The sequence below is a fragment of the Monodon monoceros genome, unplaced genomic scaffold, assembly GCF_005190385.1.
Source record: "Monodon monoceros isolate NGI ecotype Baffin Bay Population unplaced genomic scaffold, NGI_Narwhal_1 Super_Scaffold_18, whole genome shotgun sequence".
NCBI lineage: Eukaryota > Metazoa > Chordata > Mammalia > Artiodactyla > Monodontidae > Monodon > Monodon monoceros.
The window spans coordinates 92,652,195-92,674,730 of record NW_021703774.1 but is presented as its reverse complement, the minus strand read 5'-3'; the positions used below and the strand labels follow the sequence as shown (position 1 = coordinate 92,674,730).

Sequence of the window (22,536 nt, the reverse complement as noted above, 5' to 3'; positions counted from 1 at the left end):
AGATATTGGGAAGGCAGAGGTAGATACAATGCTAAACAAGAGCTGGTCTGGGACCATGATACGAACTGATGATCCAGTGTGGGAGGAAGACCTGCACAAGTCTAATACAAGGAAGTGGCTATTCCGGTTTCTTTTTGATGGGCAAGCATTTTGCAAAGACTTAAGTATGTGTGTGTAAGGCAAAAACAGTCATTTAAAAATACCTTTTAAAAAGTCTTTTCACTGGCAGGGAAAAAAGAGCATAAAATTGTTGTTGTCACCTACCATAAAAGAGAAACAAATTATTTTTCATGTTTTAACTGTGTTTGTGGTTAAGTCTCACAGTCTAAGAGATTTACCACTTCAGATGACTTCCATACATTTGCATTTAAGTCTGCAAAAGACTTCCAATTATCCAGCAACTGAACCAAAGAATTGGTAGCTTTTCTAAAACAGAAGATGAAAATTCTTTCTCTTGTTCTGGTAGTGTTCCTTTATTCTCTACTCAAGAAAATCATTTCAGAAGCTGGATGTTTGTTGTCAAAAAAACTATGTTGTGAATAAAAAGTGTAAAACTAAGAAGCTATGCTGTCTCTCTTTTAAAAAATAACTCATCAAAAGAAAGGATCTTTTCCTTTTTTTTGCAAGAGAAAATTTAGTCTCTGTTTTAGAATTGCAAATATATCTTCCTAATGGAGAAAAATCAGTTCGCATGACATAGTGCTTGTTTAGCCACTTCAAAAACTAGAGTGTAATTTACTATTTTTCCCTCTCTCTTTTCCCCATTGGATTCAGAAAGCCTCATTCTGCCACAAGCATGATTTTATATATTTCATGCAAAGATATCCTTTTAGAATGAAAAAATCAGGAAAAGTTTTAATTTTATAGGCTTGGAAGTGTTTTCTTTTTCTAGGGCAGAGATAGCAGTTTCAGTACTGAGAGCAACGGAAGGGGTTAACACTGGACTTGGCTGGGTGTCAGTTAAAATTTTTTTCTGGCTCTGCTCCGGGTTTCCCCTTGAAGGGATTTCCCTCCGCCTCTGTGTCTCTGCAACAAGACCCTTTATAAAGAGCAGACTTTCTATTTCATTCCTCACTGAACCTCACTGGCTTTAGGAGCTCAAGACTTCCCAGGCACTTTCAGTGGGGACAGAAAGAAGGGTTTTGGAACCATTATTTTCTCATAACAACAGCAACTTAAAATGCCTAGGAAGATGGTTGTGATCTTTGGAGCCTCAAATATACTTTGGATGGTGTTTGCAGTTTGTAAGTTCTTCTCCTTGATTTGTTCCAAATGCTAGCATTCCACTTTAGCCCTGATTTTGGCTTCAGTCAGTTTTGTTATGGTCGTAAAGAAAGGCACTAGGATTTTTAAAGAGTGGGAAAACTTAATTTAACCTAACTTTTAATGTGCTATTGAGTATTGCTAGACACCATTATATTGTTATAGTTACAGCTGTAAAGTTGATGTTTTTTGGATACTTTTTTTCCAATGTCAAATGAGTAATTGGATTCTATCTCTAGGAAGGTCTGTCTCTTTAGTTTCCTGCACTTGATAATGAGAGCAAACTTAGCTAGTGACAAAACAACTCTGATAAGTGGGCATCAAGGTCAGAATGAGGGTTCTCCTAAGCAAAGATGATTTCAACACCTTCTTTTGAAAGTGACTTCAATGCTACCTTGCGTTAGTTGGAAGCAGTTTAGGAAAGAGATCAGCCAGATTGTATTTTAGATGTTATACTAGAACAGAGAAGAAGGACTAGAATACTCAACAAACCAGTGTTTGTTTTTTTCTTTCTGCCTTCACAGCTCAAGCTTTTAAAATCGACATCTTCCCTGAATCCAAAATTATTGCTCAGATTGGTGACTCCATCTCACTGACTTGTAGCACAACAGGCTGTGAGTCCCCATCGTTCTCCTGGAGAACTCAGATAGACAGTCCACTGAACGGGAAGGTGAGAAATGAGGGGACCAAATCCACGCTGACCATGGATCCTGTTAGTCTGGGGAATGAACACTATTACCTGTGCACAGTGATTTGTGAGTCTCAGAAACTGGAAAGAGGAATCCCAGTGGAGATCTACTGTGAGTACTTTAGAGAATATTTGATTTTCTCTCCATTTTGCTTCAAAATAAGTTTCTAAAAGGATAGTTTTGAAAGAAAAGAAAGAAAAAAGTATATTCATGTCCAGATTCTTGGCTAGAGGACCTAGTGTACCAAGAAAGCTAGAGACAGCTGAACCTAGCACTAGACCAGAGACCCAAATCCTAGCTTCTATTTCCAACTCTGCCACAAACATGGTGACCATGGGTAAGACTCAACTTCTCTGGGCTTCAGTTTTCTTAATCATAAAGTGAAGATCTCTAAGGTTCTGTTTATTTTATTTTAAAAAATTTCTATTCAATTACATCCTTATATGTTCACTTGTCCATGTGTCTAAATGATTTATGAATTCCATACTTCAGGGATTTTCCATTTATTTATTCTTATGCAATTTGGTGCTTAAAATTAGTTTAAAGATTAAGCAGGAGAGCTATAATTTAGTAATGGGCTCCTGTACAGTTTTCCCCTTTAGCTAGAAGAAAAATATCTGCAAACATTTCACTTATTTGACTTTGGTGGAGATAAATTTAGGAGGTTTTGTTTTTGTTTTTGTTTGGTGCCATTAAGTCTTGATGCTCAATCGCTCAACCTCAAAGATATTTGTATAATGAACTAGATTTGCCTTGTGAATGTGAATGAATACCCCTCGTTTACCAGCCTACCAAAATGTATCCAAATCCATTCTCAATCCAGCAAAAAAGTTAGCAAAAGGAGTGAAAAAATAACCTAAAATAAATCACTTGCATTCTGGTTACTGCTTTTTCCAAAATACTGGAATCCTTGATAGTCATCTCTTCAGAAAGACATCATTTGATTATCTTTTCTACTTATGTTGCTTCTCTTCTGCTGTAGTGGAGACAACTTTGTCCAGTAACCTTAACTGATTCTTCAAGAAACCTGTATGTTGCTAGTGCTTCCCAAGAAACTGTGCCTGGCCGGCTGCTTTCAATTATGCTGGTTGTACATGCAGAGTTTATGTCTGTGCAGCCTCCTGAGCTCCTTGAAAGGCCCCCTTATGTAAATACAGGAGAAAGTAGCAAGTTCCTGTATTACCTGACAGCAAACTGTGGATTATAAACGCATTTCTTTCAGAATATGAGGGACAGGACTATTGGTGGAAAAATGAAAAATACTGTTTCTTCACATAGCAAAACATTTCCAGTTCCTTTGCCTTTCCTCGCAAGTACCAAATAGTTGAAAATTTTAAAAGAGAAATGAAGGCCCTTCTGGCTTTAATTATCTTGGCTGAAGTTTTTTAGTTTTTTTTCAAGAATGTCTGTCTTTCATTATGTTTAACAGTCCTGTCTCCATTCCACATTTGATTGTAATATTCTTTAGAGTTGGAAACTTTTTATTCTTATTTCAGTCTTGAATTGAGCCAACGTGTTACCATCCTGGCGGTTTGCAATGAAAAGTAGCCTTGCAAGGAAAGCAATGACTGACTGAAATAATGTGTCCCTTGACACTAAAAAGTTCAACTGGAGTATTAGTTAGACTTTGAGTTAGGCATTTTGGGAGGCAAATATGCCTTCCAGAATTTAAAGACTGCACAGGTGTACCTTTCTGGTGGATGAATGCCTGTCAGAGGCACCATTTTTCAGAAACCAATTATTTAGAATTGTTCTTCTCATTTCTTAGCATATCTTGCCCAATAACTATTCTTTGCAATGACATTCTAAGCCTCAGGTTCCTTATCCATAAAATGAAATATATCTGCCCTCACTAGAATAAGAGAATGTGATATAACATAAAAAAAATCTTCAATAGCAGTACAGACTAATAAAAATCCTGAGTTTAAATCCCAGCTTTACCATTACTAGCTGTGTGACCTTAGGAAAGTTATGCACATGTGCTAAGTTTATGATTTCATATCTATGAATTGTGGTATCTATTTCTTAGGGTTGTTGTGAGGATGAAATAAAGTCATTGGTGTTAAATGAATAGCACAGTGATGGGCACACGTAAGTATTCAATAAACATGAATTTCTTCGCCTTCCTTTCACTCTGATAACATGCAACACTTAGTACATGCAACGTCAGAACTGAACTCTCTAACAGGAGATTCCAGTTCTTGAACCTACCCCAAACCACAAAAGGCTATTTAAACAATTCTGCTGTATTAAGACTGTATTCGCAAACATATTAGATTTAGTTTACATTGATTTAAATCAGTAAGGGACCTCATACAACATGAACAAAAAGTCCATTTGCATGTATTTGTTTGAACTTTGCAGCTTTCCCTAAGGACCCAGAGATCCATTTGAGTGGCCCCCTGGAGGTTGGGAAGCCAGTCACAGTCACGTGTTTGGTCCCTGATGTTTACCCATTTGAAAGGCTGGAGATAGAATTACTGAAGGGCAACCGTTCCGTGAAGACACAGGACTTTCTGGAGGTTTCAGAAATGAAGTCCCAGGAAACGAAGAGTTTGGAAGTAACCTTCACTCCTATTGATGAGGATATTGGGAAAGCTCTTGTTTGTCAAGCTACATTACACATTAATGAAATTGATTCTCAACCCCAAGTAAGGGAGACTACAAAAAAACTGCAAGTGTACAGTAAGTACTTGTGTAAAGTCTATGGGCATTTAGTCTTGGATCTATACAGCAGTAAACTTAGCAGCTAAAGTCAAGAAGAAACGTGTTTGTAGTTTTTACACCATTTTGATTCATTGAGAGCATAATTTTTGACAATAGCATAATTTAATAAGCACACCAAATTTGTGTTGAGAAGATTTGAGCTTAAGTTCTGGCTCCACTAACTGTGTGAATTTGGGTCACTTAATTTCACAGTCTATCAAAGAGGACTACTAATACCACCTGATCGGGTAGTAGGAAATAGGCTCAAGTGATAAAATGTTTTTAATCATGTTTTGTAAACTCGTATACCATGCCTTGAAATATCAAGGTATAGAGATTTTACGAGGTGGGCACTTATTCTGTGTGTGAGTGCATATATGTATGCTCACCTGGACACATATGTGTGGGGTGAGAGAGAGGAGATGAGGTTTGATTGTCTCCATGCTCCCTGAGACGGCTGGGGGAGCTGAAGCAGTCTTGAAATCCCAGAATTGGTAGGAGTGGACTCACTGTGCTTTGTTCTAGGCTAAAATGCTCTGGTCTGCTTTGACACCATACTTAAAAGTAAGTATTGCCTTCTATAACAAGTTTAGTTGAAAGAGAATGAGATGTTTTATCAATGTTTTGAGAAGAATAGTCAAAATAGATATTTTTCCTAGAGAATATAAAACTTGGAAACAAGAGCTATAACTAAGTATTTGAAAGACAGTCACGTAGAAGTGGGATTTGATATATTCTTTAGCAGTAGAGGACTGAACTATGACCGGTGTATAAAAGTTAGTTACAAAGAGGAAGAGTTCAGCTCAATAAAGGGAAAGTGTTCTAATAACTAGAGCTGTCCAAAAATCAAATGGACTGTGTTTACTATAAGGCATGGATTCCTTGCACCATAAGTGTTGAAGCCGACTTGAATGAACCTTTGGCAAGGAAGCTGAGCCAGAACTTCTACCTTACCTAGGAGATTGAACCACATTATTCTAAGTATCTATGGCCATCTGAAAACACCAAACATCAAAAAAAGTAACTCCATCAAATTAGTCAGAAACTGGATTGACTAATTTTTATGACTCAGCAATTCTTTACACTAGTTTGGCAGAGAAAGTTTGTCAAATTTGTGAAAGCATGTAAATAAAGTCTATGAGAGAAATACCGTAGCCCTATTGGATCAAGATGATGCTTAGCAATGACTACTATTGTGCCCTGCCTTCTCAGTCTCACCCAAGGACACAGTTATATCTGTGAACCCCTCCACAAGCCTGCAAGAAGGTGATTCCGTGACGATGACATGTACCAGTGAAGGTCTACCAGCTCCACAGATTTTCTGGAGCAAGAAATTAGACAATGGGAATCTACAGCTCCTTTCTGAGAATGCAACTCTCACTTTAATTGCTATGAGGATGGAAGATTCTGGAATTTATATGTGTGAAGGAGTTAATCTGGTTGGGAAAGACAGAAAAGAGGTGAAATTAATTGTTCAAGGTAAGCAGAATGCGAAAAAGGACTGATAAGCTGCCGTCATTTGGATTTAAGCAATAGTGAAATAGCTTCAATGCCAAAATTACTTCGTTAACTCTTATTGATGATCCATCTGATCGTCATGTGCTTTAATACAATTATATATTCATCTTACTCATACTTCTTGGAAATATGTCCTGCCAGAACTTCCATGGCTCTGCTTTTCTGGTTACTTTCCATTTCTCATCATTCTTTCACTGCCTCATTCCTTGGCTTTCTCTCGTCCTTCTGCCCCTTGAATATTAGTATTCTCAGGTTCCCACATCTGGTCCTCCTCCCTTCTAACTCTGGACTCCCAAGATTTGAACTATGTATTATGTGCTGTTTACTCTGAAATTCATGTTCCTATTCCATATCACCAAAATCTGTCAGTTCTACCTCAAAATGATCCCTAGAATCTGACCTCTTTTCTTCAACCCTCTTGCCATTGCCTTAGTTTATCATCTCTCACTTGGACTCTTGAAAGATGTTCTTATCAATAAATAACATCCACCAGCTATATTCCAGGCACTTTACATATGTTTCCTCTAATCTTGAAGAGATAACTAACGAGTATGTATTTTATATCCATTTTACAGATGAGAGAATAGTGTCTCCCAGAGATTAATAATGACCCTTATTGCTTGTACACCTAATATTTGCCAGGAATTCTCTTTCCACTTTATAAATGTTACGTCTTTTTTCTTTACCACAACCTTATGAGGTGAATAAAAACACAGGCACAGAATAGTTGACAATTTGCCTAGAGTCACATAGCTCATTAATGGCATTTAACAGAGGCCCATTTGAACCCCAAACCCCACGGTTTTTCAACTATAGATAATTGTCTTTAAATGGTCACCCTGCTATCATTCTGTCCCCCAACATAATCCTATGCACTGCTACCAGAGTTATCTACCTTAAACAAGAAAGGTGCACATTTTATATGACTTCAACCAAACCCTAACTGCATGTAAATTAAAATTCACATTTCTTAAAATAGTCACATAAAACTCTTCACAATCTAGTCAGAAACAACGAGCAGGGATGGCACTGGCAGCCAAAGAGCTTTTCTGGATATCTGAGACTTAGGAGTTTGCCCTGGCATCTCAGTTTTCAGCCCCTGAGTCAATAGTAAAGTATTTTTATATTGTATCAAACAAATTTAAGAGGTGGCCTGCATACCACTTTAATGCTTAGATTTTGACTTTGCTTTCAGTGTGATTCTGTGTGACTTTCGATGGTGCAGCTTTATTCTGTTGATACAGAAGCTCTAAGTGCTGATCTGTCACAGGTATTGCTTCTAATCAGAACACATATTTGTATAACTTTTTTTCAGTACTTTTCTTAGATTTTGTTTTATCTCCACATGAGGATGATTTGATTTAGTTGTTCAAGCAATTGAAAAGCTGGGATCTTGAATCAGACCCACCTGGCTTCAAGTCCTAATTTTGCCACTTGTAACCTGGGTGAGGTTATTTATCATCTTTCCTCAAGAAGAAAGAGGAGGAGGAAGAAGGGGAGGAGAGGGAGACAGAATTAATAATATCAGCTCATGAAGTTGTGAGGGTTAAATGAGATAATATATGTAAAGTGATTTCCACAATGCTTGACACACTGGAACCTCTTATATTTTTGAGCTGTTTTTCCACTGTTACAGGGATTTGATAAACTACATTTGAGTGGAGAATGAATTTTTTTTGCTGAAAAGATGCCAATCTCTGTCTTGACAAATTTTTATCCTTATTCATTCTATTGAATGAATGAATCAACAGCGTCTTGTGCATTTGTTCTTAAAAGATGTGGTTTCATTTCTGAAGGTCCCAAGGTGGAAAGGAGTAATTTATTCCTGGCATAGATGTTAGCTGAAAAGAGGCCAGGAAAAAAAAAAGACCGTATATTGAGCTGTGATGAAAGAAGAAAAGAATCTTATCTTCTTTTCGTCTTGTTCTTTTATCCCCCAGAGAAAATGTTTACTGTAGAGATCTCCCCTGGATCCCAGATTGCTGCTCAGATTGGCGACTCAGTTGTGTTGACCTGTGATGTCATGGGTTGCGAGTCCCCATCTTTCTCTTGGAGAACCCAGATAGACAGTCCTCTGAACGGGAAGGTGAGGAGCGAGGGGTCCAAGTCGACATTGACCCTGAGTCCTGTGAGATTTGAGAACGAACATTTTTATCTGTGCACCGTGACATGTGGGCATAAGAAACTGGAAAAAGGAATCCATGTGGAGCTCTACTGTAAGTGGTTTTCAGAATTGTTTACTGTTTTGTCGTCGCTGTTCCCAGTTCCACTGGAAGAAACAGAATGTGAATCTGTGACACAAGACAAGATCCTTGTGTTTAGAAGGGGAATTTAGCATTGTGAATGGTTCCGAAATCTCTGAACCAGAATTTTTGATGTAACTTAATTGGCCTAAGTCTTAAGTAGATATTACATATGAACCCAGCATCCACAATGCTTAGGCTGTGTCTTGTCGATACTCTCTCATCATGGACTTGAACGCACTGCATGCTCCCTGCTTCCCATCCCCCTCTGGGTGTATGTGGGGTGTACAGACGTGGTCGTGTGCAAGGAGTGTAGTCAGTGTCCACTCAGATAACAGGGTGGGATGACTGCTGCTCAATTATTTGAATTGGGGGTGAGGCCCAAGCATACTGTTTTTTGTGTTTTTTTTAACATCTTTATTGGAGTATAATTGTTTTACAATGGTGTGTTAGTTTCTGCTTTATAACAAAGTGAATTGGTTATACATATACATATGTTCCCATATCTCTTCCCTCTTGCGTCTCCCTCCCTCCCACCCTCCCTATCCCACCGCTCCAGGTGGTCACAAAGCACCGAGCCGATATCCCTGTGCCATGCGGCTGCTTCCCACTAGCGATCTATTTCACATTTGGTAGTGTATATATGTCCATGCCACTCTCTCACTTCATCCCAGCTTACCCTTCCCCCTCCCTGTATCCTCAAGTCCATGCTCTAGTAGGTCTGTTTTGACGGCACATTTGAAATCCGATTGGCAGGATGGGAGAAATGAGGCAATGGGGAGCAAAAGAAAGCCAGGGCGTTAGATTTGTCACTGGGGATGGTCAGTGGCAGACAAGAAGTAGAAACAGGGGACTGCACTAGATTTGAATATTGATTTACACCACATAAATACACTACACTTTTTCTTGCTGTTCTTGTCACCTTAACAAAAATCCTTTACAGCCTCAAATCTCTATGAATTGACATTGCTGGAGTTCCTCAGTTTATAATGAACGAGGGAGAAAATATACAAAGTGATCATAAAGTTACACTTTGAGTAGGTTATTCTGCCTTGTTTTTATTCAGTGGAATTCAAGAGAACAATTGTAGAGATTTTCCTCCAGAAATCCTGCCCAAACTTGTGTTACCCCTCAGGAGTTTGTTCAGCATGAGTTAGAGTATGTCCGTAAAGGGATTTGAATCTCTCAGAAGAAGGGTAAATTTATTGCGTTATCGTATTACCAAGAGTCCAGGACCTGCTGATGTAGGCACATTCCCAACAGCAATGAGAACCAGCAGTGAAGCCTTACCATCATATAGAAACTTTAGAGAATGTATCACTTTAACGACACTTTGCTTAAGGAGAAAAAAATTTTAGCATGGCTCTTGCTCTTGATAACCACTCTAATCTCACATTTATTGATTTGCATAAGATGTGTTATAAATGTTATTCAGAATCTAAATCTCATAGTTTCCTCTTAACTACAAGTATTATCCAAGGAACATTTAAGACTTTCTGCCTAAACTTGGCCATTGCAAATGAAAATGTCTAAACTGAGAAATGCCCTTGGGTCTTATCTGAGATGAGAGGCTGCATGGCTCTGTGAAACCAAGCCTGGGCTCTGAGCTCAAGGAAATAGAAATTCTGATCTCAGCTCAGTGACTTACTAGATATAATGCCAATAGCAGACTCTTAGCCTCTATGAATTTTATGCTTCCCTAGCTGTAAAATACATTCTCTATAAGTTTTTCTAGCTGTAAAATAAGTTAATACCCATTAGATTATGCCGTTTTGAAGACTGAGATAATGAATGTTAAGGGACTAGCACATAGTAAATATCCAATACATCCTGGAAAATAATTAAAATGTTTAAAATATATAGTTACTAAATAGGATGGTGGAAGCTGACATGTCCATTGAAAAGACCAGACCACAGCTGTCAGCAAGATTGCATGACTAGAGAAGAATAAAAAGTATATTTATTACCCGATGATTTGATGTGCTAGTTATTTTTCGTTTCCAGCATTATTTATATTTAATGTCATAAATATTTATACTTAATGTTGTTATTTATATATTAGTGATCATCCTATCCCAGGTGAATTAAAATCTGCATTTTGAGACCTTTGCATTTAATAGAGATTAGTTCTGTTTTTCCTTGACTGTCACATATAAGCATCATTTTTGCTTGACATTTGCAGCCTTCCTTAGAGATCCAGAAATTGAGATGAGTGGTCTGTTAGTGAGTGGAAACCCAGTCACTGTAAGCTGTAAGGTTCCTGATGTGTACCCTTTTGACCGGCTGGAAATTGAATTACTTAAAGGGGAGAGTATTATGAAGAATAAAATCTTTTGGGAAGATGTAAGTAAGAAATCCCTAGAGACCAAGAGTTTGGAAATGACCTTCATCCCCACCACTGAAGACACGGGAAAAGTTCTTGTTTGTCTGGCTAAGTTACCTATTGATGAAATGGAATTTGAACCCAAACAAAGGCAGAGTACACAGATACTGTATGTTAATGGTAAGTACATGCATGATGGATCCACAATTTAATATGAATTTTTTTAATCATGGTTGCCAGGAAAGAGTTAACATGAGGTTGATTGTTAAAACCGTTGTGAAAAAAATAATTGAAAAGGAACAACAAAATAATGATTATTATAACAAACCACCCCCAGTGCTTAAAACAACTGTTTATTGGCTTATGATTCTAAGCTGGAAATTTGGGAAGAGGTCAGATGGGCAGTTTGTTCAATGTGGTATTAGATGAGCTCATTCACGCATTGTCAGTCAGTTGGCAGGTCAGTGGGGGATGGTCCCAGGTGGCCTCACTCACATGTCTGGGCCTTCTCTGGTGTTTCTTGGCCTTTCTTTCTCCATGTGGTGTCTCTCAAGGAAGGTAGCCTAGGTATAGTCACCAGAGTGCAGTATTTCAAGAGGGTGATCATGAAAGGGGCCTCTTGGGGCCTGGGCTTGGAAGTCCTACCGTGTTACTTCTTCCAGGATATATTGGTCAAAGTTAGTCACAAGGACAGCCTAGATTCAAGAGGTAGAAAAATAGAGTCCACATTTGCATAGGTGATTCACATAGTTCATGATCATGTTTAATGTACCATAAATGTCAATATGTACTATCATTGATCATCCATTCTTTGATATAAGAGAGTTTCTACAGAATTTATTTCCGTTGGAAAATATCCAGGATGTGTCCATATTCTACTCTCTATCGTTCTGTACCTGCTAAAGTAAATGCGGACAGAAACCTCTTTTGGAAAGTTATCAAGATTTATAAACTGTTCTAATCCGTGAATCCATAGCCCAGTTTTGCAACATTATCAAAATTCTTTGGAACTCGGTGTATAAAGAGTCAAGCTAACAAGTGTCCCCACCTTTTCAGTTGCTCCCGGGGATACAACCATCTTGATCAGCCCCTCCTCCATCCTGGAGGAAGGTAGATCTGTGAATATGACATGCTCTAGCGATGGCCTTCCAGCTCCGAAAATCCTGTGGAGCAGGCTGCTAAGTAATGGGGATCTACAGCCTCTTTCTGAGAATACCACTCTTACCTTAACGTCTACAAAAATGGAAGATTCTGGTATTTATGTCTGTGAAGGCATTAACCAGGTTGGAATAAGCAGAAAAGAAGTCGAATTAATTATTCAAGGTGAGCTAAGTGATTAAATGAGTTATGATTGCTAGTCTTATTTTGGTTGTGTTACTGGTTTTGAGCAAAGTCCTTTTTGAAACAAACAAAATTTTTACTAAAACAGAATGCATTGAGCATTTTGAAGAGCTCATGATGTTTCCTCTGCATGGAAAGCTCCTGGAATAGTACTTCCCCATGAACCATTCCAAGTCACTTATCCTAAAATTCTTTCAACTGCAGGTGGAATCCAGGAACTGTGCCAAGAGTTCCAGTTACACTCACAAGGCATTGATTATGGCATTGAAATAAGGATAGGAAGATGTATATATGTATTTTGAAATTACTTAGGACTAAAGCTACCTTATCTAGCTGGATTAAACTCTGAGTGGTAATCTCACAAGATGCCTGCTAGTATGTGCTTAGGAGCCTAAGAAGGCACTTAAACATTTTATAAATTCTGAGATTGAGTAGCAGTGACCATGCCCTCTGGTTTATCAGTTTAATGGCATAGAATCACTAGGGTGGATGAAATTAGCAGATCCAGACCCATTCTTGCCAGGATGGAGAGGCAAGACTGAGAACAAAACAATTCCTAGTTGACAAGATGAAGCTGTAGGCAGTTTTGGGCAAAATCATGAAGTGATTTGGATTTCCCTCTTACCTTCCCTTTTGGGGTTCAAGGTTCTCTTCTTCACTAGAGCTGTTAGTTCCTCTCTTACCCCTTGGTATTGTTTCCACTAAGATATTAGTGACTTTCTTATTACATCATTACAATAATAATTTGTATTTTAAAGGAAGAACCTTGGCAGGGCAATGCACTACCTTAAAGAAAGCCCTTAGGAGGTAGCTCTGGTTGGGGAAAGAGTATCAAATCAAGTCACAAAACAGATGAACTTAATGGGAATCTCACTTATAAAATGGTGATGTGGTACCTCCCTCCACGGGCTGTGTATTAACAGAGATGTTGTATGTCAAGTACTTAGCCCAGGATAATTGGTGTTGTTAAGGATTGTAAGCACAGCTTAATTTCTTTTTTTTTTTTAAAGAAGATGTTGGGGGTAGGATTTTATTAATTAATTTATTTAATTTTGGCTGTGTTAGGTCTTCGTTTCTGTGCGAGGGCCTTCTCCAGTTGTGGCGAGCGGGGGCCACTCTTCATTGCGGTGCGCGGGCCTCTCACTGTCGCGGCCTCTCTTGTTGTGGAGCACAGCCTCCAGATGCGCAGGCTCAGTAGTTGTGGCTCGCAGGCCTAGTTGCTCCACGGCATGTGATCCTCCCAGACCAGGGCTCGAACCCGTGTCCCCTGCATTAGCAGGTAGATTCTCAACCACTGCGCCACCAGGGAAGCCCCAGAGCTTAATTTCTTGATCTGGGATTGTCCAGCTCAGAACTCAGAAGTCTGTAAAGGCCTGTACACTTAAAGAAATATTTGCACAGCAGTGTGACCAAAAAAAAAAAGTTATTTTTCACATTTGAAACCTACAGCTGTTTTTAAAACACTTATTCGTTGGCTAGGCTGGGTAAAGAATTATATTAAGGGACATGAAAGAAGCGTAAGAGTTGTCTTCTTTTATTAAAAATGTGATCATTTACAACAATCCAGTAAATGCTTGACTTCTTTAATTACCCCTCTAAATATTTAATGCAAACAGTAAGCACAAATACCATCTTGACAGCTATTGTTACTGTCATTAAAGTAATATGGGATTGGTTTATATTTCATTCAGTCAGAGGTATCTTTAAATTCTTTCCACAGTTGCTCCGAAAGATATACGACTTACAGCTTTTCCTTCTGAGAGTGTCAAGGAAGGAGACACTGTCATTATCTCCTGTACATGTGGAAATGTTCCCCAAACTTTGATAATCCTGAAGAAAAAAGCAGGGTCAGGCTACATAGTGCTGAAGTCTACAGATGGTGCATATACCATCCACAGGGCCCAGTTGGAGGATGCGGGAGTATACGAATGTGAATCTAAAAATGAAGTTGGCTTGCAATTAAGAAGCATAACACTTGATGTTAAAGGTTTGTTTTTGTTTTTTATTATTTTTTATAATCGGTCAGAGGCTTGGTGAATTGTAACGAATTTCAAGGATTAGGTGAATGAGTGGGCAAAATGGAACTGAATTCCATGATGATTATGGTTATTTCTTAGTCTTTCCTAAAATAATCATGCACAGCTGCTCTATCCTATGGAGTTCAGCCAGGAAGTTGACATTAATCAATCACTGGTCAGTGTAGAATTCCCATTTGCTTTTTTAAATGTTGACAATTCATCATTTGTCTCTGAGGTCCTGCATTTCCAAAGTGTTTAAATGTATTTTCAAAACCTTTCCCTGGGGGTTATAAGGAAACTAGAGAAGTAGAATTGGCACATGGAAAAAGAAAGGTTCTATCCAGACCCTTTTCCTTCCTACCAGAAGAGAGTGTCACTCTCTGAACATGGAATAACTACATATTTTCTGGATTGACTTTCCTCAGGAAAATAATTCAGTATGGTGATCTTAATGCTGAACAACATAAAGGAAACTCTAGACTACAGAACTGTCTCCTTAGAAAATCCAAGCTCCTTGTCCATTTTACCCTATTCTGATGGAGAGAGGGAGGGAGGGGGCAGTGGCCCCAGCAGAGAAACTTCAGAAGCCTCTTAATCTCCTAACCCCTCATGTGAACACACAGTAGGATCTGTTGATTTTATCAGTGGAAGCAGAACAAGTCAGGCTTTACTACTCTGTCTCCCACCCCTTGAGTGCTAATGAGCTCGCATTGTGTGTTGGAAGCCAAAATTGAAGTGAACATTCTTGCAAACAAATGCCAATTCTTAAGAGCCTCTGGCACTGGGCTCTCAGAGTTAGCAACTACTCATCAGTGTAAAGAAAATTTAAACGTGGGTCAGTAAATGGATAAAAATTTTACTCATCTGGCCAAATTTCTCAAGATTACAAGACCTTACTGTATGTTTTCTTGTCTTCATGGTACCTCCTCAGAACACAACAATATCAATACATACACCTAGAAATGTTAAAGAAGGGGAAAATATCACGGTTACATGTAAAACTTTTAGTCATCCACCTGCAGTGATTATCCTGAAAAGAGTTGATCTGGCCAATGAAGTTACTATGTGTTCAAAGAATGGAACATTTACCTAGTATCATGTTACTCAAAGTGACACAGGGATGTATGTAATCAGTGCTTCCAGTGAGGTTGGGGATGTTTCTGGACGGACTGAGATCTTGGTTATGAGTAGGTTGAAATTCATTTATTCCTATTTAATCCTCAATGCCTCCAGAACACCTTTAATCAAGCCTAGTCCCAGGAACTTGGACTCCTAACATTTTTATATTTCTTTTTGTAGTTAACGATTCTCTTTTAAAGACACACCAAAGCTTCTTCTCCACTTTTTATCTCTCATACATTGCTGTCTTTTCTAATTGCTTTATTAAGTTAGTAACTTACATATTTGCCATTTTTCACTCATTATTTAAATGAACAAATTGAAGCACATTAGGCACTCAGCTAGAACCCAAACTAAATATGGTTTAAAATAACTACAAATGAATGGAAACAAAAATTTGACATTTTTCCTGGGAATTTTCAACTAGTCATCTTTTGTAATAAGCTGAGTTTTAAAATTAATTTTTTTTTTTTTTACAAATATATTTGCTTGAATGTATTCCAGTGATAGAAATGGTTGGGAGTCTTTAGGATTTTCAGTGTTGATACAGCTAATAGAAAATTGTATTTGAAGGTTGCCCTGGTAACAAACTCAGCAGCGAATTTGTATTTTACTGCAGATATCTGAGGGGAAAACAAAAGGCAAAAGATAATATGTATTAAATTGAAAAGAAAACAATAGGAGCAGAGATACCATTGCTCAGCAGGTTATCAATATTGATGCTTAACCATAATTATGATAATGGAAATTCTATTGAAATATTACCCTTGTACTCTGACTAGTTCTACTCTAGAAAGGGAAAGTAGAAAAATAGGCAATTATCATTATGTTTATGGTGAAGTGTTTTTGACCTCAATAATTCAAAAAAATGGACTCCCCGTCATCTAACTCCAGTGATTCTTTTCTTCTTGGTTGATCTCCAGTGATTAGAAACTCCTAGAAGTAAAGCAATGATTATCAAGGTCAAATCACTCATTTCTTCCAGGACTGAGACAATATATACTTCACTTGAAGAAACAATATTCGTGAGGTCATACAATGCTGTGCAAACGTAAATATAAATAGAGATGGAACTTCAGTAAATACCATGCTATCTTCTATAGATGTTCTTACAAGGTTAAGATATTAAATAGTATTGTAGGGGTCAGATGATTTTTGTAAGTAGAAAGAGTACTAATTTTAAAGTTTTTGTATACTATTACCTCATATACCCAATTTACAACAAAATGTCAAAATGACAGGATGTAGAAAGAAAAAAATATATTACTATTCAAAAGGTATTTATTGGGTGCAAGCTACTCCAAGTAGGGAGCCAGGTACTGGCTATTCAGTGGTGGATCAAAAAGAAACTAGATACATGTGCTTATGTAATTCACAGTCTGAAGGAGGAAGACAAAATTAATAGATAAGCAAACAAATGTTTAACTATAAGCTGTGATTAGAGCTATGGAGGGAAAGTGTAGTGGGTTATATAACTATATTAGGAAAAAAGTATATTAGGGTTTCTTATTTAGGCTGGAGGAGATGCAGGTCAGAGAATGTCTCTCTGAGTAAGTCACATTTAAGCTAAAACATAATGCTATCCAAAAAACTTCATATTATCAAGAAGTGATATAAATGCTGAAGAGGAATAATGTATATTAAGATGCCCTACTTCAGAGATACAAAATATAAAGTTTTCTATATATCTCTAAAAAGCCATCGACAAGAATTCTTTCCCTTACTATCTTATATGTGGTGTTTGACTATAATGATTACACTCTAGGTGTTACAAGGCTTTTCTTGGAGAGCTGTTTATTTATTTTAATTCATAATGATCAGAGTCCTAGTTCCTTAGTATATGTTTCTATTTCCCAAAGCAAACCCTCTTCTCCAATTCTTGCTCTTCTAAATGAGTTCTAAAAAGTTGCGCCCTTCCTTCCATTCTGCTGTTGAACCTGAATCTATTTGAATCCAAGTTTGTGGAAATCAACAACTGTCATCTTTAGACTCATCATGACCATAGCAACTGCTAACTGATTATTTGAATAATTCAAAGAAATATGTATTTTGGGCCCTGTTGGTTCTTATCACTACTTTGATTCACTTCTCTTTAGAGAACGAGTTGTACTGTTAAAATAAAACATGTAACTATTATTATTAAACAATTTCTTTTTATACTACACATTAATTGCATTCATTTTGTTATTTTCCAGGAAGAGAAAGTAACAAGCACTATTTTTCTCCTGAACTTCTCGTGCTCTATTGTGCATCCTCCTTGATAATACCTGCCATTGGAATGATTATTTACTTTGCTAGAAAAGCCAACATGAAAGGGTCATACAGTCTTGTAGAAGCACAGAAATCAAAAGTGTAGCTAATGTTTGAAATGTTCAATCAGAGACACTATTTATCAGTTCAAATCCTCAGTACTGCTCATCATTCCACGAGGAAAACAACAAGCTAGGAGTACAGACTTCCTTGAATGTAGTGAACTCTTGGAAAGAAATGGCTGCCTATGCCCCTTGTGAGCAAGAAGCCAAAGGAAAATTTCTGCCTAAAAAATAGGCACTACCTTTGAGATGTGACGACTGGAGTAGTTTCTTGATGTGTATATGCAATAACATGATTTGTATATATGTAAAATAAAACTATGCCATAGCAAGATTGCTTGGAATATCAGCACACTATAGTCACATTTCTATAATTATTAAAATGTTGCTTGGATTGACTGTTATAACTTAAAGCATCTTAATATTGATTGGCAGCTGAACTATGTCATCTTTTTAATATTTTATTTCCTTTAACAAAATTTTATTCCTATAAGTTCATAGACAACAATTCCATGTTTTGTAAAGATGTTAGGATTTTACATTGTTATAGGCAAATGATAAACCAAGAGGGCACTGGGTTGGCTTTCAGGTACTAAACACTTCAACCTATGGTATAGTGGTTGATTGGATTTCTCTGGATGGTACTAATACGGTACAGAGACGTTTTATGATGTTGTTTGTTCATCAGACTCTTGTGTAACTTTCCCAATGTGGTCTAAAAATGCAACTTCTTTTGATTTTCTTTTGTAAATGTTTAGGTTTTTTTGTATAGTAAAGTGATAATTTCTGGAATTGAAAGAGTTGTGTGTTTATTTATTATAAATTGCCTCCTTTAATCATGTTGCAGCTCTTTGTGAAATGTCAAGTTCAAAGACCAAAGAGTTCAAACCCATAGAACTAATAAGCAGATACTTGAAGTATGGTCCTCAGATTACTTTTATCAGAATCATCATGGGAACTTGACAAACATTCACATTTCTTGGGGCCATCCTAACTTATTGAACTGAAATATCTGGTTTTGTGACCTTGGAATCTGCAATTAAAAAGTTTTTTAAATATAGTATACACAGAAAGAGTGAATGCAGATGAACATACACATATTAAAGGGCAGCAAGTGAACACCTGTATGTACCACTAAGGCCAAGAGATAGAGCATTACTATTCTTCAGAGCCTCTTAGATGCTACTCACTGATTGCAGCTCTCTTACTGAGGCATAAGCGAAATCTTGAATTATACATTAACCATTCCCTTTCTTTGGAGATTTTATACCTATATAGGAAACCCTAAGTAGAACATTATTTTGTTTGCCAGCTTTTGAATTTTACATAAAAATAATCAAACAATATATTTGTCGATGACTTTATTCACACAGAATTATGTTTTTGAATAATTCATCCATATTGTATTTAGCTTTGTATATTCATTATAAGATTTTGCTACAGCTTATTTATACATTCTAGTGTTGATGGATATTTGGGCTGTTTCCATTTTTACAATACTGATCAAAGCGTCTATAAACACTGTTTTACATGTTCCTGACTAACATGTGTAAGAGTTAACTTAGGGTGCAATAATTCCTATAAAGTGTATACATTCTAATGAAATTGCTGGGGTGTAGGAAATGTACACTTTCAGGTTTATAAGGAAAGCCAAACTATTTTCTGAAGTGATTGAAATAATTTATACTCCCATCAGCAGTGAATAAGAGTTCACATTACTAAATGGCTTACCAAAATTTGGCATTGTCTGACTTAAAAATTTGCCTTTCTTATGGGTATAAAATGATTTCCCATAATGGTTTAAATTTGCATTTTCCTGATTATTAGTGAGGTTGAACATCTTTTCATACATTTAACAACTCTTTGTGTTTAGGATCATTTGAGCTGGAGATACATATATATTCTGGATACCTGTCCTTTGTTGGTTTCCCCTACATATTCTTCTGGGAATTTTATAGTTTTAGGTCTTATGTTAAGTCTTAATCTACTTTGAGTTGATTTTTGTGTACGGTGTAAGATAATCCTATCTGTTCTTTACTGCATATTTCCTTTTCTTTTCTGCCTTCTTTTGGATTGATTGTTATACTTTTAGTAATTACACTTTACCCTTTTTATTGGCTTATTAGTTATTACTCTCTGTTTTTGTTTTTAGTAGTTGCTTTAGGATTTATAGTACATCTTTAAATATTACACCACTTCACATATGAGAACTTTATAATATACATTTTCTTATCTCCCCCTTCCAGCTTTCGTGCTAAGATATTTTTATTTTACAGGTGTAATAAACCCCACAATATATTGCTGTTGTTTTTTACTTTAAAAAGTCAATTATCTTTTAAAGATATTTGAAAATTAAGAAAATTTTTCTGTTTAACTGCATATTTACCATTTCTAGTACTCATCATTCTTTTCTGTAGATTCAGATTTTCCTCTGCCATCATTTTCCTTCTGTTTAGAAACTTCCTTTAACATTTCTCATAGTACATACATGTTTGCTGGTAATGAATTCTTTTCTGAGAACATCTCTGGGTTTTTTTTTTTTTGAGTTTTCATTTTGAAAGATAGTTTTAATAAAATGAATATATAATTTAATTAACAAATTTATACATTCAAATGGTGATGCTATTTTATAAACATACAATAATTATGTTCCATTAAATTACAATGTAATTTACAGAGACAGGTATCCTGTTGCCTCACATAGTTTTCAGGTCAGTAATTTCCTCCAATGTGGAAGTTAATCAGATAAATGGTCAGAGAACTTTATTGGTATAGAATTCTAGGTTGACAAGGTTATGTTTTTGTTTTTGCTTTTGTTCTTTAGAAATGTTTCACCTTCTTCTAAATCTGCTTATCTTTGTTCTTTAAATGTAACATCTTTTTTTATCTCTTGTTGTTTTTAGGATATTTTTAACACTGGCTTTAAGAAATTTGATTATGATGTGCCTTCATATAGTTTTCTTTATGATTTGTGTGTGTGTGTGTGTGTGTGTGTGTGTGTGTTTTGGTTTGTTAAGATTCTTAGATCTGTGACTTTATAGTTTTCATTAAGTTTGGAAAAATTTCAGCCATTATTTCTTCAAAAAATTTTTTTCTGTACCACCCATCTCTTCCCTTTTGTAAACTCCAATACAGATACAAAAGAGTGCTTGGCATTGTCCCATAGCTCACTGATGCTCTGCTTCTTTGGTCTAGTCTTTTTTCTATTTGTGTTTCATTTTGAATAGTTTCAATTGCTATGTTTTCAAGTTTACTAATCTTTTCTTCTACATTGTTTAATCTGCTATTACTCAATGTGTGTTTTTTAAAATAATCCCAGTAGTAGTTTTCATGGCTAGTGGTTCTACTTGGGCCTTTACTTACCATGCTCAAGTTTCCTTCACCTTCTTGAATGTGTTGGATATCATTATAATAACTTCTAATGTTCTTGTTGCTAATTCTATCATATGTGTCATTTCTGGGTCTGTTTCTATTGATTGGCCCATCTCTTTAATATGAGTCATACATTCCTGCTTTTTTGTGACCTTTAATTTTTTATTAGATGCAAGACATTGTGAATTTAACCTTGCTTGGTGCTGGATATATTCATATTCTTATAAATATTCCTGAGCTTTTCTTCTAGGTCATAGCTAAGTTACTTGGAGAAATGTTGACCCTTTTGAGGTTTCTATTTTCTTTATTTTTATTTTTTATTTATTTATTTTTTTTGCGGTACGCGGGCCTCTCACTGTTGTGGCCTCTTCCGTTGCGGAGCACAGGCTTCAGACGCGCAGGCCCAGCGGCCATGGCTCACGGGCCCAGCCGCTCCGTGGCACGTGGGATCCTCCCAGACTGGGGCGCAAACCCTTATCCCCTGCATCGGCAGGTGGACTCTCAACCACTGCGCCACCAGGGAAGCCCGTTTTTTATTTTTTAAGTATTGCTTTGTGAGACTGGAGCCACCTTTAATCCAGAGCTAATTTTCTTTTATTACTGAATCAATACTCTTTTGAGTATTCTACCTGATATCCCATGATTTATGAGTTTTTCCCACTCTTGTTGAAGGGAGCACAAACTATGCTTTGTCCTGTGGAAACCCAAGAATTGTTCCCGTTGCTCTTATTCGGTGGTTCTTTCCCGATATGTGGGTAGTTTTCTTACAAAGGAAACTGTCATAGCCCAGCTTGAGGAAGACTTGGAGATTTTCTGAAGGTTTCCAGAGCTCTCTCTGTGTAGCTCTCTCCTCTCTGGAACTCTGTCCTGCACACTTTACCAACCCTAGCCTCTCTCAACTTCTAAACAATTCTCAGTTTCAGGAAGTCCCAAGGCTCTGCCTGAGTTCCCTCTCTCTTCAAGTTATAGCCTGGAAACTCTCTCCAGGCAGTAAATCTGGGCAATCAGAAGACTTACCTCATTTGTTTCCACTCTCGCCGATATCACTGTCCTTTGCAACCTCCTATCCAATGACTGAAAAACATTGTTTCATATATATTCTCTGGCTTTGTCATTATTTCAGTTGTAATGGTAAATCCAACCCCTTATCTTGACTAGAAATAGAAGTCTGAACTCACTTTTAATCAAAGACTACTGCTAGAAACACTCTCTAGAAATTTTTTCTCTATTTGTTGTAGGAATGTTTATTTTATATTTTACACTTCTCTGCTCCACATTATAAGGATCCATATAAGAGATTAATTTTAGAATACAATGCAGGAAACAACATTTATCTGAAGAAATTAGTTTTCTTCTAAATCATGATTAAGGAGATTAATATAAAAGACCTGTCTTCTTTATTCTTTGATCAACCAGGAGATTCTTAGTCAAATTTACGTATTAACTATAGCATATGTGTGGTATTTTATGGACTATTTTGTTTGTTTGAGTGCTATTTTCCCCTTGGTTACATCTGTACCAGTTTGCATTTTCTTCTGCCTCTTGTGCCTTTTCCTTACATTTATATTTTATTAAACACTTTCTGTAAGTTACCTCATATTTAATGGAAAGGCCAGAATACAAAGAAGTAAA

At 36.8% G+C, this 22,536-nt stretch overlaps 1 protein-coding gene across 1 annotated transcript; it reads left to right on the top strand.

The window, feature by feature from the left end:
• The first annotated feature begins 1,073 nt into the window (after window positions 1–1,073).
• VCAM1 (vascular cell adhesion molecule 1) lies at window positions 1,074–18,330 on the top strand. The gene is made up of 9 exons (XM_029228843.1): window positions 1,074–1,244; window positions 1,788–2,063; window positions 4,317–4,637; window positions 5,871–6,137; window positions 8,117–8,392; window positions 10,602–10,922; window positions 11,799–12,065; window positions 13,804–14,070; window positions 17,416–18,330. Exons 1-9 carry the CDS (start codon window positions 1,181–1,183, stop codon window positions 17,574–17,576), a joined length of 2,220 nt encoding a protein of 739 aa, XP_029084676.1. The 5' UTR covers window positions 1,074–1,180; the 3' UTR covers window positions 17,577–18,330.
• The last annotated feature ends 4,206 nt before the right edge of the window (window positions 18,331–22,536 follow it).

Coding starts and splice junctions, on each gene's coding strand:
- VCAM1 (XM_029228843.1), top strand. CDS start 1,181: ATGCCTAGGAAGATGGTTGTGATCTTTGGAGCCTCAAATATACTTTGG. Junction 8,393..10,601: donor AATCCATGTGGAGCTCTACT/GTAAGTGGTTTT, acceptor TGACATTTGCAG/CCTTCCTTAGAGATCCAGAA. Junction 12,066..13,803: donor AGTCGAATTAATTATTCAAG/GTGAGCTAAGTG, acceptor TTCTTTCCACAG/TTGCTCCGAAAGATATACGA.